The sequence below is a fragment of the Bufo bufo genome, chromosome 1 (assembly GCF_905171765.1).
Source record: "Bufo bufo chromosome 1, aBufBuf1.1, whole genome shotgun sequence".
Classification (NCBI taxonomy): Eukaryota; Metazoa; Chordata; class Amphibia; order Anura; family Bufonidae; genus Bufo; species Bufo bufo.
The window spans coordinates 754,868,003-754,883,403 of NC_053389.1; the positions used below are offsets into that span (position 1 = coordinate 754,868,003).

At 43.8% G+C, this 15,401-nt stretch overlaps 1 protein-coding gene across 5 annotated transcripts in view; it reads right to left on the reverse strand.

Annotated features, from left to right (window-relative positions):
• LOC120986140 (DNA-directed DNA/RNA polymerase mu-like) overlaps positions 1 to 15,401 on the reverse strand; it is a 61,692-nt gene that overhangs the window by 14,010 nt on the left and 32,281 nt on the right. For 4 of the 5 annotated variants that reach the window (XM_040414513.1, XM_040414511.1, XM_040414512.1 and 1 more), the window contains exons 7-11: positions 14,616 to 14,687; positions 11,838 to 11,958; positions 11,634 to 11,766; positions 4,009 to 4,111; positions 903 to 1,148 (exon numbers count right to left, since the gene is read on the reverse strand). In XM_040414513.1, coding sequence (XP_040270447.1) covers positions 903 to 1,148; positions 4,009 to 4,111; positions 11,634 to 11,766; positions 11,838 to 11,958; positions 14,616 to 14,687 — 675 coding nt within the window. The remainder of the gene's footprint in view (positions 1 to 902; positions 1,149 to 4,008; positions 4,112 to 11,633; positions 11,767 to 11,837; positions 11,959 to 14,615; positions 14,688 to 15,401) is intronic. The other variant, XM_040414516.1, reaches the window with a different exon arrangement.

Genomic DNA, 15,401 nt, shown 5'->3' on the forward strand with positions numbered 1-15,401 from the left:
ATGGCGCATGTCCGCCGTTGAGTAGGGAACCTGTTAAAAATTTGAATCCCACCGTTGCCTCTACTTACAACATGTGCAGCATCTTGTGTGAAAATGTTCTGCTACGGATAATTTCTAATGAATAAGAACCATTCCCCCATGTGACAGCAAATGGGTTAAAGGGGTTGGCTACTTTGCAATTTCTCTGTCACTTAATGTATTGTAGTCACTGCTCCTGATGTAACTTCCATCCATATTCTGATCTTTTGCTCCTCTCTGCCGCTCCTGTAGTGTGTCCTTGCAGCTGTGGCCCCTACATGTGACAACACTGAAAATGGCTGTATTGCCTGCCCCTTGCTTTCCTCTACTGTGGAGACTCCACCACAAGCCGGCACAGTATAGACAAGGCTCTGCCTCCAGTGAAGAGAGTGCGCACTGTGAAAGCCTGCGTTCGTCCAGTGCAGTCTCAACTCGCATTCTGCACCTGTGGGTGAACGCTCGCTTCACTTGGCAGCTGTGCATATAGGACCGGACACTGGATGCAGAGGAGAATTGTCTATACTGTGCAGACGCCAAACGCTTGTGGAGTCTGCGCAGTAGAGGAAAGGATGGTAGCGTGCAATGCCGGATGGAAGGGGGAGGCAACACCGCCACTTTCAGTGATGTCATATGTAGGGCCGCAGCTGCAAAAACACACTGCAGGTCCTGTCTACAGGAGCAAAAGGGCAGGAAAAAATAAAGAATATGGATGGAAAGTTACTAAACAGTCAGGAGCAGTGACTACAATACAGTAACAAACACTGCAAAAGTGGCCAACCCCGTTATAGCCTACATGCAGATAGCAGTCCTGTAGCCTCCCTGACATGTAATTCAGTAGCCATTTGTCTTCCACTTTCATGAGAACAGAGCTCAGCATCACCGACCTTTGATCCTGTCCAGCCCAGAAGGGCATAAGGGTATTCTTCATATGGAACGACTACTAAATCCACTCTGACTGCTCTCCACGTGCAAGGGCCTGAGGATGTGAAATCACCCGACTCAGCCTTTGAAGAGTCACGGTTTGGAAGAGCGAATATAGCATAACAGGTTTCATGCCCATCCATGTGTGTGCTGCGTCTGCGAGTCTGCACATGAGAGCGCGCCTTTGTATGGTGGTACAACAATAAGCCCTGCAATGACAGATAGAGGTCAAGCAGTAGCTTATGCCTTCTTCAGTCACGTGCTTCCACCAACCAAGACAGGAAACTTTACATTCTTTTGAATGCTCACCTATGCCTTTATGCAATTGCACCCTCCTACTTGGGATCCATTCACACGTCCGTATGAATGGTCCAGATCCGTTCCACAATTATGCGGAACGGGTGCGGACCCATTGATTTTCAATGGGGACGGAAAAGATGCGGACAGCACACAGTGTGCTGTCCGCATCCGCATTTCCAGTCCGCAGCTCCGCAAAAAGATAGAACATGTCCTATTCTTGTCCGCAGCTACGGACAATAATAGGCATTTCTATTGGGGTGCCGGCCTGGTGTTCGCAAAACACTGCGGACGTGTGAATGGACCCTTATCGTATTAAGGTGGTTAGCTGAACAAAATGGCTTCCCGATGACTATTTTGTGCACACTCAGCTGGTATTCCACTAATAGAGAGGTTGTCTAATCTAGAACCCCTTCAAGCATGGCTTTTTGTTCTGGAAGACCACCTGCATTTGCTGATCTCCGTGTACGACAGAAGACATACTGCTTTATTTTGGGCCTAGGCCTACAAAATGAGCTACTAAACTAAGGCATTAGGCCTCATGCACACGACAGTGTTTTTTCACTGTCAGTGATTTGGCTTCAGTGGTCCGTGTCCGATTTTGCTTCAGTTGTGTCTTTTTTTGTCTGACGGGGAAAAAAAAGCAAAATTAATGAAAAGTGTAATTTTATTGCACCAAGGTCTTGTAGAAAAAAAAAAGGACACGGAACACATACCAGTTGTGCATCCGTTTTTTTTGACGGACCCATTGACTTGAATGGGTCCGTCCTCCGTTTTCCACTGACAAGAATAGAACAGGTTATATTTTTTTGACGGACTGGAATCACGGATCACGGACGCAGAGAAAAAAACTGAGGACTATCAGTTTTTTTTCACAGCTCCATAGAAATGAATGGCACCTCCGCTAAACTGAAAAATGACGGAACAGACGCGGATGCACACAACGGTCGTGTGCATGAGGCCTTAGGCTCAAGATAAAAAGGTACGCCGTTGAGGGTAGGGCCCCATCTGAGAGAGACCTCCTTGTCATGGCAGGTGGGCTCTCAAAATGGGGTTATTTATTAAGACCAGCGTTTTAGACGCCGATCTTAATACCCCTTGAGCTGGCGGTGGATGCGCCCAAGTTATGTAGAGGCTGGCATCCACCGCCAGCCTAAATCTACGCCAGCTCCCTTGTAGATTTAGATCATTTTCTACACCTAAAATAGGCATATAAAATTATAAGTATGATGGGCCGGCCCTCTTCCACACCTCGTCCCCCTTTTTAGGCTTGGCATGATCGGGGGAAAAATAAATAAATAAAGTCACAGATTCGGCCGCAAATCCTCTTTGTGATTGAATCTGCGACAGATATACGCCAAAAATTGTGTATAATAATAAATGACCCCCAAAATGTGCACCAAGGAACTTCTATTTAAGAGCTAAATGTAAGCATTAATGTAATTTACAGTAACTGAATGATTACACACCTGCTGACATTTTAGCACCCGCAGGGTGCCTCCTACACGCTAGCACTGTTCTGTCGGTGCTGACAGAGTGCAGAAACACAACGCTTGCATCATGCATCTCCAGGAAAAAAGATGCTTCAGAACTGTTTTTTGAATAACCACATGTAATACATTTCCCATGTAGTGGCTACTGCAGAAGCAATAAGTTTCAGATGTCAATTACCCACAGCAAAATCACCTCTCCTGGGGTCTCAGGAGCTGGACCTACTGTAGTGGCTCTCAGATTAAACGGCCCTTCTGTGAGGAGAGCGCATTAAAGGGAACCTGTCACCGTGATTTGTTCTCAGTTGCCCAAGTGGCTGATGATTGGCAGCCTTCATTGTATAAATGTGCATACACAAGATCGCTATCAATCACTGATAGGACCACCCATATGGCTACTGAGCTCAGAAAGAGCATAGACTTTAATGAATTACGTTAGGGCTCAGGCACATGAACGTGTGCTGCCCATGCCATGCACTGGGGACCGCAAAATGCACGGGCATCGTCCTTGTGGCCTGCGCTGACAGATGCAGACCCATTCTGAATGTGTCCACAATCCGTCCGCACTGCAAAAAAGAATATATTCAAATTTTTTGCGGTGCGGAGGCGCTCCGAGTGCTTCCGGATTGCAGACTATTCGAGTAAATGGGTCCGCATGCGTGATACGGTGCGCACATGGCCGGTGCCCGTATATTTGCAGGCCGCAATTCCAGAACACATTTGTGTGCATGAGCCCTTATACTGACTCTTTTCCCACAATCTGCTCAGCTCCTCCTGCTCTATACCATGCTGCCTGCAGATTGCACTGCATTTTCTGGTGACAGGTCTTCTAACAGTGTCTGCTAGGTGTAATATGACCTCTGCCAGATTCTTTAGATTCTTTTTTAGAGCTCATGCACACAACCATTGTTTTAGTCCACATCCGATCCACATTTTTTGCTGGTCAGATGCAGACCTATTCACTTCAATGGGGCCGCAAAAGATACGGAAAACACTCCGTGTGCTGTCCGCATCCACAAGTCCCTTCCGTGCCGTCTGCAAAATGGTAGAACATGTTCTATTTTTTGTCTTTAATACAGACAAGGATAAGACCATTTGTTTAGCGGCTGGCCGTTCCGCAAAATGCAGAGTGCACATGGCCGGTATCCGCAAATAGTCGTGTGCATGAGCCCTCATACTGTACAGGCAACAAGACAGCGTAGGGGGCTGTCCACTATGGAAAACTGCCGCTACTTCTGCATGAATGCACTATGCAATCCAATAGTATATGCACTGTTACTACCTGGCTATCCATCCAGTTTACAGCTTTTTTCAGCAGCCCGTTTAGTGCTTCTTCATCAGGGTGTGTTATGAGGAAGTCCACATCATGCCCTTGTTGCTTCCCCCTGTTAGGTGCCAGGACAAAGAATCATCATGTGGGCACAAAAAAGCAGAGTAAGGGTACAGTCCCATGATGCATCGGTGCAGTGGGTAAAATGCAGCCACAGTTTGGCTTGAACTGCGCAACGGTATTCAGCTAACGCATTACAAACTGTTCATTGTTAATGGCCTCAAGGATTTGTGGGGTACTGTGGGTTGGGTAATGTAGTGGAAAGCCACCGTGGCTTGCATGGTTGCACAGTTCAAGCTGCGTATAGCATGCTGGTATAAATATATGTTTTTATTTACCAAATTACATATTGAGTTATTGGTGTATTTTCAGCCCCCATTACTTTTGGCAGATCATGTGACCCCACTGAGACTTGCTGGATCCCACAATGTCTGCTGTGTGTACAGAGAGAGACTTACTGGGTGCCGAAACTACACCTCCAAAAGTAACGGCGGCTGAAAATACATCAACCAATATGTTGTAAAGTAAGACGGAGGAACAAAGTGTATTTCCAGATTGCTGGTTTCGTTACACAAGGCAGATGAGCTGCAATCACTGATCACAGTAGTGACTTACCTGAACAGAAGCCAAAAATGAAGAAAATATATACGGTGGTCCCTCAAGATACAATGGCCTCAGGATACAATGTTTTCAACATATAATGGTCTTTTCTGACCCATCGTTAAGTTGATACCAGACTCAACATACAATGTCTCAGACTTAAATCCAACCAATCAAGGCCACTTCTCTGGTAAAATATCTGTAATAGTTGCTAGTTACCAGCTATTCCTGACTGTTATATGTAAGGACTTGTTTTATCTGTCTTAGTTATCTGCTTATTTTTCTTAAATCTTCATTTTCTCTTATCGTGGATGACATATTGGGCCTTTGGAACCGATTACTCAACTTACAATGGTTTCATATTACAATGGTCGTCCTGGAACCAATTAATATTTTAACTAGAGGGACCACTGTATATCAGGTAGGTGCTGGTCATACATAGGCCGCACATGCTTTCATTTCAGATACTGTAAAGGGAATCTGCCTGGCGATCTCAATCCCTGTACCACAAGTGCTGCAAGACTTCAGGGCCAGCAGTGAGTACATCTTCACTGCCTGGCGCTGTCAGTCAAAGCGTTGGGGTACAGCCTGGAAGAGAATGGTTGAAGCCTCTGGTTGAAACAGGGTGCAACGGCAATACCCTCCTTGCACCAAAGGGCTAATTTGCTTTACCTCAAACTGGGGAATGGATCAAGATGGGAGCAAGAGCATTAGAATGTGCTGACCGGCACACATCTACCATGTGAGAGGGATTTATATGAAAGTATGAGGTGACATTCCCTTTAAATCAGAAAAAGTTTCCACAAAACATTCTGACAGCAGCTTCACATACAGTCACTGCTCACTAACGTGAAATTATTCTTTGATTATCCTCTTTAACCACCGTGCCACAATGCACTGAGCCCCCTCCATAAACGGTGGGTGCCAGTCATTTAACCCCTCCAATGCCACGTTCAACTGCAATCGCAGCATCTGTGCAGTAAGGTAGAGGGATGCAGCTCCCTCTGCCTTCTGATCGGAGCCCCCGCGGTGAAAACGCAGGGCTCCGAATGGTTACCATGACGTATGGGAGCTGCTGATGCTTCCCAGGCCTGTCATGGTAAGCTTCCTGCTAAGCTGTGCACAAGGCACAGCTCAGCAGGGAGCACGTCAAAATGCTATTCACCCTAATAGATCTCTATTAGGCCTATTGCACACGACCGTATGGCTTTTTCAGTGTTTTGCGGTCCGTTTTAAACGGATCCGTTGTTCCGTTTTTTGTTTCCGTTGTGTTTCCGTTTCGTTTTTCCGTTCCGTTTTTCCGTATGGCAAATACAGTATACAGTAATTTCATAGCAAAAATTGGGCTGGGCATAACATTTTCAATAGATGGATCCGCAAAAAACGGAATGGATACGGAAGACATACGGATGCACTTCCGTATGCATTCCGTTTTTTTGCGGACCCATAGACTTTAATGGAGCCACGGAACGTGATTTGCGGCCAAATATAGGACATGTTCTATGTTAAAACGGAACGGAAAAACGGAAACGGAATGCATACGGAACACATTCCGTTTTTTTTGCGGACCCATTGAAATCAATGGTTCCGTATACGGACCGCAAAAAACGGCCAGTAAACGGGAAAAAAAAACGGCCGTGTGAAAGAGGCCTTAGGATGAATGGGACAAAGGATCAAAAGCCCCTATGGGGGGGGGGGGGGGGCTAAAAGTTATTGTTAAAAAAGTAAAATAAAGTAAAAAAATAAATAAAATAGAAAAACCATAAAAATATTTAAAGTTTAAATCACCTCCTTTCCCAGTGTTACATATAAACAGAAAAAGATAAAAAATTAATAAATAAATATAATAGACATAACAGGTATCGCCACGGTACCAATAACTACAGTTCACCCCCAAAAACAAATGCTCTAATACAGCTCTGTGGACAGAAATATAAAAAAAATAAATGTATGACTAAGAAAATGCCAATGCAAAGAAAATTAACTTTCAAAGATTTCAAATTTTTTTTTTTAACCCCTTAAGGACACAGCCTTTTTACACCTTAGGACCAGGCCATTTTTTGAAAATCTGACCAGAGTCCCTTTAAGTGCTGATAACTTTAAAACGCTTTGACTTATCCAGGCCGTTCTGAGATTGTTTTTTCGTCACATATTGTACTTCATGACACTGGTAAAATGAAGTCAAAATAATTATTTTTTTTGCACCAAAAAATACCTAATTTAACAAAAAATTTGGAAAAATTTGCAAATTTCAAAGTTTCAGTTTCTCTACTTCTGTAATACATAGTAATACCCCCAAAAATTGTGATGACTTTACATTCCCCATATGTCTACTTCATGTTAGAATTGATTTGGGAATGATATTTTATTTTTTGGGGATGTTATAAGGCTTAGAAGTTTAGAAGCAAATCTTGAAATTTTTCAGAAATTTACAAAAACTCAATTTTTAGGGACCCGTTCAGGTCTCAAGTCACTTTGCGAGGCTTACATTATAGAAACCACCCAAAAATGACCCCATCTAAGAAACTACACCCCTCAAGGTATTCAAAACTGATTTTGCATACGTTGTTAACCCTTTAGGTGTTGCACAAGAGTTATTGGCAAATGGGGAGGAAATTTGAGAATTTCATTTTTTTGTCTAATTTTTCATTTTAACCCATTTTTTCCACTAACAAATCAAGGGTTAACAGCCAAACAAGACTGTATCTTTATTGCCCTGACTCTGCCGTTTACAGAAACACCCAATATGTGGCCGTAAACTACTGTACGGCCACACAGCGGGGCGTAGAGTGAAAGGTGCGCCGTATGGTTTTTGGAGGGCTGATTTTTATGGACTGGTTTATTTACACCATGTCCCATTTGAAGCCCCCTTGATGCACCCCTAGAGGAGAAACTCCCTAAAAGTGACCCCATCTAAGAAACTACACCCCTCAAGCTATTCAAAACTGATTTTACATACATCGTTAACCCTTTAGGTGTTGCACAGGAGTTATTGGCAAATGGCGATGAAATTTGAGAATTTCATTTTTTTGCCTAATTTTCCATTTTAACCCATTTTTTCCACTAACAAAGCAAGGGTTAACAGCCAAACAAGACTGTATCTTTATTGCCCTGACTCTGCTGTTTACAGAAACACCCCATATGTGGCCGTAAACTACTGTACGGGCACACAGCGGGGCGTAGAGTGAAAGGTGCGCCGTTTGGTTTTTGGAGGGCTGATTTTGCTGGACTGTTTTTTTGGCACCATGTCCCATTTGAAGCCCCCCTGATGCACCCCTGGAGTAGAAACTCCATAAAAGTGACCCCATCTAAGAAACTACACCCCTCAAGGTATTCAAAACTGATTTTACAAACTTTGTTAACCCTTTAGGTGTTGCACAAGATTTAATGGAAAATAGAGATACAATTTCAAAATTTCACTTTTTTGGCAGATTTTCCATTTTAATATTTTTTTTCCAGTTACAAAGCAAGGGTTAACAGCCAAACAAAACTCATTATTTATGGCCCTGATTCTGTAGTTTACAGAAACACCCCATATGTGGTCGTAAACTGCTGTACGGGCACACGGCAGGGCGCAGAAGGAAAGGAACGCCATACGGTTTTTGGAAGGCAGATTTTGCTGGACAGTTTTTTTTTACACCATGTCCCATTTGAAGCCCCCCTGATGCACCCCTAGAGTAGAAACTCCAAAAAAGTGACCCCATTTTAGAAACTACGGGATAGGGTGGCAGTTTTGTTGGTACTAGTTTAGGGTACATATGATTTTTGGTTGCTCTATATTACACTTTTTGTGCGGCAAGGTAACAAGAAATAGATTTTTTGGCACGTTTTTATTTTTTGTTATTGACAACATTCATCTGACAGGTTAGATCATGTGGTAATTTTATAGAGCAGGTTGTCACGGACGTGGCGATACCTAATATGTATACTATTTTTTTTATTTATGTAAGTTTTACACAATGATTTCATTTTTAAAACAAAAAAAATGTTTTAGTGTCTCCATAGTCTAAGAGCCATAGTTTTTTCAGTTTTTGGGCGATTATCTTAAGTAGGGTCTCATTTTTTGCGGGATGAAATGACGGTTTGATTGGCATCTATTTTGGGGTGCATATGACTTTTTGATTGCTTGCTATTACACTTTTTGTGACGTAAGATGACAAAAAATGGCTTTTTTTACACCGTTTTTATTTTAATTTTTTTACGGTGGTCATCTGAGGGGTTAGATCATGTGATATTTTTATAGAGCCGGTCGATACGGACGCGGCAATACCTAATATGTATACTTTTTTTTTTATTTATGTAAGTTTTACACAATGATTTCATTTTTGAAACAAAAAAAATCATGTTTTAGTGTTTCCATAGTCTAAGAGCCATAGTTTTTTCAGTTTTTGGGCGATTATCTTGGGTAGGGTATGATTTTTGCGGGATGAGATGACGGTTTGATTGGTACTATTTTGGCGTACATGCGACTTTTTTGATCACTTTTATTACCTTTTTTGGGAAGTAAGGTGGGCAAAATTTCAATTTCATCATAGTTTTTTATTTTTTATTTTTATGGCGTTCACCGTTCGGGTAAAGTAACATAACCGTTTTATAGATCAGGTCGTTACGGACGCGGCGATACCAAACATGTGTAGGGAATTTTATTTTTTTCATTTTTTTATCAGTGATAAATGTGTTTTTTGATTTTTCCTTTTTTTTTACTTTTTTTAACTTTTTTTTTGACCCAGACCCACTTGGTTCTTGAAGATCCAGTGGGTCTGATGTCTGTATAATACAGTACAGTACAATATATATTGTTCTGTACTGTATTTTACTTACACTGAACAGATCTATGCTTTCAGCACAGATCTGTTCAGCACCATGGACAGCAGGATGCCTGAGAGGCGTCCTGTTGCCATGGGAACCTTCCCCGTCTGCTCAGAACTGCGCAGACGGGGAAGGGTAAGCACAGGGCTGAGGGGGGCTCTCTGGGGGCTCTCTCCCTCTCCCATCGGGGGGCTGCAAAGGCACAGCAGCCCCCCGATGGGAGAGGGAGGGAGCTCCCTGCGCTGTTAACCTTTTCCATACAGCGGTCCGTACGGACCGCTGTATGGAAAGGGTTAACGGCTGACATCGCATCGCAGATGTCAGCCGTTTATACCAGGGTGCCAGCAATGTGCTGGCACCCTGGTATACCCACTAGAAACCAACGATTATACAAGGGGAGGCGGGCGGGGGATCGCGATCCCGCCTGCCGCACCGCCCGCCTCCCGCACCGCCCGCAACCCTCCCCCTGCACCTCCCACCAGGCTAAAATCACTCGGGGGGTGCAGGGGGAGGGATACAGATCTATTTTAGGAATACTAAAGTTTCTGATCCCCGCGGTCAGGGACCGCAGGGATCAGAAACTGCAGAAATCGCAGCAAACCGCAGGTCTGAATTGACCTGCGGTTTGCCGCGATCGCCGACATGGGGGGGTCACGGGACCCCCCCGCGCATTTAGCCTAGGTGCCTGCTCGATGATTTGAGCAGGCACCGGGTTCCGATCACTGCCGGCCGGGCGGCAGTGATCGGAACAACACATGACGTACCGGTACGTCATGTGTCCTTAAGTACCAGGACATCATGACGTACCGGTACGTCATGTGTCCTTAAGAGGTTAAAGAAGCAAAAAAAAAAAAAACTATTAAAAATTATAATTATATATATTTTTCGCCCCATAAAACGCACTTTGAGCTTGAGAAAGTATGAGCTTGAGAAAGGCTCATACTGAGCTGAAACGTTGCCTTGTCACATGGGCGAATAAAGTATTGCATAATTTTTCACCTTTACCTTGGAGTGATGCCTGCTTTTTGGAGATTATGAGAAAGGCTTCATGTTGGAGCCGAAACGTCGCGTCACTTATAAATACATCCCTTTTTTTTAACCGCAATCTCTGAGTGCTGCTCTATTTTTCACACACACATATATAATGACTTTTGGATGTGGGGAGGAAAAAACGACAATGCAAAAACAAAAATGGGTCCAGTACTGAATGGGTTAAAGGGATTTTCTGGGAGTTTTAGGCCTCGTCCACATTTCCGTTTCAGTGACACATCCGTGAAAAAAAGCGTACGCGTTTCATCTGTGAAGCTGTCCATGGTTGGTCCGTGTGTCCGTTTTTACCATCCATGTGTCATCCGTAATTCACGGACGCTGCTCAGCTGAAAATTAATTTCCAAAGAATCTCCTATTGATCTTCAATGAAAAACAGACAACACAGATGTGTGTCAGTGATTTTCACGGACCCATAGACTTCAATGGGCGTGCATGGTCCGCATCACGGATGAAAGTACTGCATGTCTCCGTGATTTTTTTTACTGACCCACGGTCAGTAAAAAAAAATACTGAAGTGTGAACAGACATTTAAACCAATGGGTGCGTGTGTTGTCCGTGGAAAATTTGGACAGCACACGTCAGTGAAAAACGGAAATGTGGACGAGGCCTTACACTGATGACCTATGCTCTGGATAGGCCTTCAGTATCTGACACCCAGCGGCCTTCTCTCAGCTTTCACTAGGCCATGTGATGTCACGTTCATCAGTCACGTGGCCTAGGTGCAGCTTGACCCCTTAGAAGTGAATGGAGCTGAGCTGCAATACCAAGCACAGCCACTATACAATGTACAGCGCTGTGCTTGGTTTGCTAAGAGAAATCAACAGCACTACTCAAACAGCCAATCAGAAACGGATGATCTATCCAGAGGATAGTTAGGTCATCAGTATAAAACTCCCGGAAAACCCCTTTAAAGAGGCCGGCACATTTTCCTATAGTGTGGAAAGCACGACCACTGCTGTACTGCAAGGTGGTCATAACCCCCGGAAACGAGATGTGCATAATGTTGCGGAAAATTGACTCAAGCCAGCAAAGGAGGCAATATGGACAATACATTAGTAAGTGCCTTGTATTAACTTTCTCTATAATGATAAATACCACTGGCTGAAAACTTCACCTACCTGCGAAATCCACCAGTCATTGTAATCCTGAGGCCGGGGACAAATCTGTCCAGTGCCCTTGTTATCAAGCTCTCCACACGTTCGGCCTCGTCACGGGTCACCGGCTGCTTTAGATCCGTGTAGTGCTCTATCCCTGTGTGAAAAGTACCATTAGCTACTACACAGAGAACATCCTTCCACGTGTACACAATGCAAAGCCTCTACCTGCTTTCTGCTCCGCAGTCAATTTAATATTAGGGTCCTCCAAGTCACTTAGTTTCCGCACACCATCACTGTACCAACGTTCTGCTGTGCGCACACCAACACCAAAAATACTTGTGAGGAGCTAAACAGAGTAAAGAGAGCAAACAAATCGTGTGCAAAGTAGATTCGTATAAATTACAACTAATTCACCAATTTTACCCAGGATTGCATTTAAAGGGATTCTTCTCAGCAATTTTGACCACACTAAACTGCTCAGAACATTGTGTGGAGGCCAGGCGGAGCAGGACAAACATACCTTGTGTGACACTTCTCAGTAGTAGTGGAAATAAGAATTTTTATTCTGCTCATGCAAGTGAATTGTGGGCACAGCTGCCACCTGCATTGAGCGGCTTCACACCGCCTCCCCTCCGAGTGACAGCTGTAGTAGTCTTCTGGTCTGATACTAGTTGTCACTCAGAGGAGATTGAAGGGGCTGTGAAGCAGCTCTATATAGAAGGCATAAAAAGGTTCATACACCCTTTACATGATGATAGAAGCGTCACAGACGTTATGTTTGTACCACTTTCCCCAAGGCCCCTACCTAGTGCGGTCAGCCGTTTAACATGGTCAAAACTGCTGACAGACAAATTATGGTGGACACTTTGCAAATTTGGACCTCCCTCAAATCTAAACTGTGACAAACTCATCAACAGTACAAGAAAAGATGAGAAACTTTTTAATGAACACTATACCACAGAACAATGCTTACTTCTCCAATGATCAGACTCCCACTGATCACTCTTAATGGATTGGTAAAATCTAAGAGGCAGTGAGGAGACAGATTTATTTTAAACTTCACGGAGAGATCAGGTTATAGCAGCTATCCACAGAAGTCTAAGGAGAGGGACTGCAGTGAGACACAGAAATGCTGTTGGTATCGATGTTTTGACTAATATAACCAGCTAATAGTGATAGATATAGGTCCCTACTCTCACATTTCAAAATCTGCCTGAATGGAACGTTTAAAATAAAATAAATATTTATTGTACCAAAATGTAAAATTTAAGTGAAAACAACTCAATAATTCACTTGTTCAGGGTTTATATAATAGAGCATAGAAAAACTCCCTCTCAAACCCTAAAGGCTTTAGCAACAGCGCAAAAGTATCAGCACTTACTTTGCAAAAAAATCATATTTTACATTGTTGGATCTTAACAAGGTTCCAAGTAGAGCTTCAACATGCAACAAGAAGAAATGGGAGTGAGACTAAACATTTTTTGAGCATTCAATTTATTGAAAATAACGATTAAACTGAAACAGGCTGTTTTTCAGCTGATCCAAATTTTAGGACCACATTGCTTCAAAAGGCCAAATCTGTGCAAAGATGTGGATTCATTGTCATTTTCTGTCAGGTAGTCGCACGTTGTGATGGCAAAGGCAAAAAAAAACTCCCTTTTTGAACGTGGTCGGATTGTTGAACTGCATAAGCAGGGTCTCTCACAGCGCGCCATCGCTGCTGAGGTGGGACGCAGTAAGACAGTCATTTGGAATTTCTTAAATGATCCTGAGGGTTATGGAACAAAAAAGTCAAGTGGAAGACCCAAAAAAAAGGTCATCAGCACTGAGCCGGAGGATCCAATTGGCTGTCCGTCAAGACACTGGACGATCCTCGACCCAAATTAAGGCCCTTACTGGTGCTGACTGCAGCCCCATAACCATCAGACGGCATCGGAGACTGAAGAGCTTCAAAAACAAAAATAATCTTCAAAGACCTCGTCTCCTTGAACGCCACAGAACTGCTCGTTTGGACTTTGCAAGAGAGCACCAAACATGGGACATTCAAAGGTGGAAGAAAGTTTTATTCTCTGATGAGAGACGTTACTGGCATGACAAGCAGATCCCACCTGAGATGTTTTCTACGCGGCACAGTGGAGGGGGCGCCATAATGGTCTGGGGTGCTTTTCCCTTCAGTGGAACAATGGAGCTTCAGGAATTGCAGGGGCGTCCAACGGCCGCTGGCTATGTCCAGATGTTGCAGAGAGCATTCCTCATGACTGAGGGCCCTCGTCTGTGTGGTAACGACTGGGTTTTTCAACAGGACAACGCTACAGTACACAATGCCCGCAGGACAAGGGACTTCTTCCAGGAGAACAACATCACTCTTTTCGCCCATCCTGCGTGTTCCCCTGATCTAAAGCCAATTGAGAACCTTTGGGGATGGATGGCAAGGGAAGTTTACAAAAATGGACAACAGTTCCAGACAGTAGATGGCCTTCGTGCGGCCGTCTTCACCACTTGGAGAAATGTTCCCACTCACCTCATGGAAACGCTTGCATCAAGCATGCCGAAACGAATTTTGGAAGTGATAAACAATAACGGCAGAGCTACTCATTACTGAGTTCATGTTTGGAAGTTGGATTTCTGTTTTTGGAGGGGGGGGGGGGGGGGGTGTTTAGTTTTTTTTTTGGACGTGTGGTCCTAAACTTTTGATCAGCTGAAAAACAGCCCGTTTCAGTTTATTCGTTGTTTTCATTAAATTAAATGCTCAGAAAAATGTTTTGTCTCACTCCGATCTCTTCTTGTTGAAGCTCTACTTGGAACCTTGTTAAGATCCAGCCATGCTAAATATGATTTTTTGCCATTTTTCAATGCGAATATGTTTTAGCCTGTATGTGTAAATGGTTGGAAATGCCCTTCCACATGCAAAAAACAACAAAACAAAAACAGAATTTCTGAATAAAGCAGAAACAACTTCTCTCAATCTTACTCCCTAGATTGACACAAATGTATTGTCCTCACCTCCATACACTGGTACTGTTCACTGTTTTTAAGCACCTCCACTTCATGGCATACCCCATCCTCCAGGATTTCCTACAAAAGAAATAATTAACAAGTTAGGCTCCATTCACACGTCTGCAAATGGGTCCGCATCCGTTCCGCAATTTTGCGGAACGGGTGCGGACCCATTCATTCTCTATGGGGACGGAATGGATGCGGACAGCACCCAGTGTGCTGTCCGCATTTGCGGAGTGCGGCCCCGATCTTCAGGTCCGCAGCTCTGCAAAAGATAGAACATGTCCTATTCTTGTCTGCAGCTGCGGACAATAGGCATTTCTATAGGGGTGCCGGGCGGGTGTGTTGCGGATCCGCAATACACCACGAACGTGTGAATAGAGCCTTACACTGAGTGACGTCTAAGAAAGTAGTGGAGCGTACACAGCTACCGAAAGGGAATCTGTCACCATGAAAATGCAATGTAATCTACAGACAGCATGTTATAGAGCAGGAGGAGCTGGGCAGATTGATATATAATTTTAGGAGAAAAGATTCCGTAAAAACTAGTATTTTATTTATATTCCTGCTCCTTCTGGGCTTTAAAGTCACAAAGGACGTCCCAGCAGTGACTGACAGCCTTCCCTCTATGACTGTGTATACAGATTGACAGCTATCTGTATACACGGTCATAGAGGGAAGGCTGTCAGTCACTGATGGGACCGCCTTTGTGACTTTAAAGCCCAGAAGGAGCAGGAATATAAATGAATAAAATAAAAAAAGTTTTACTGAATCTTTTCCTATAAAACTATA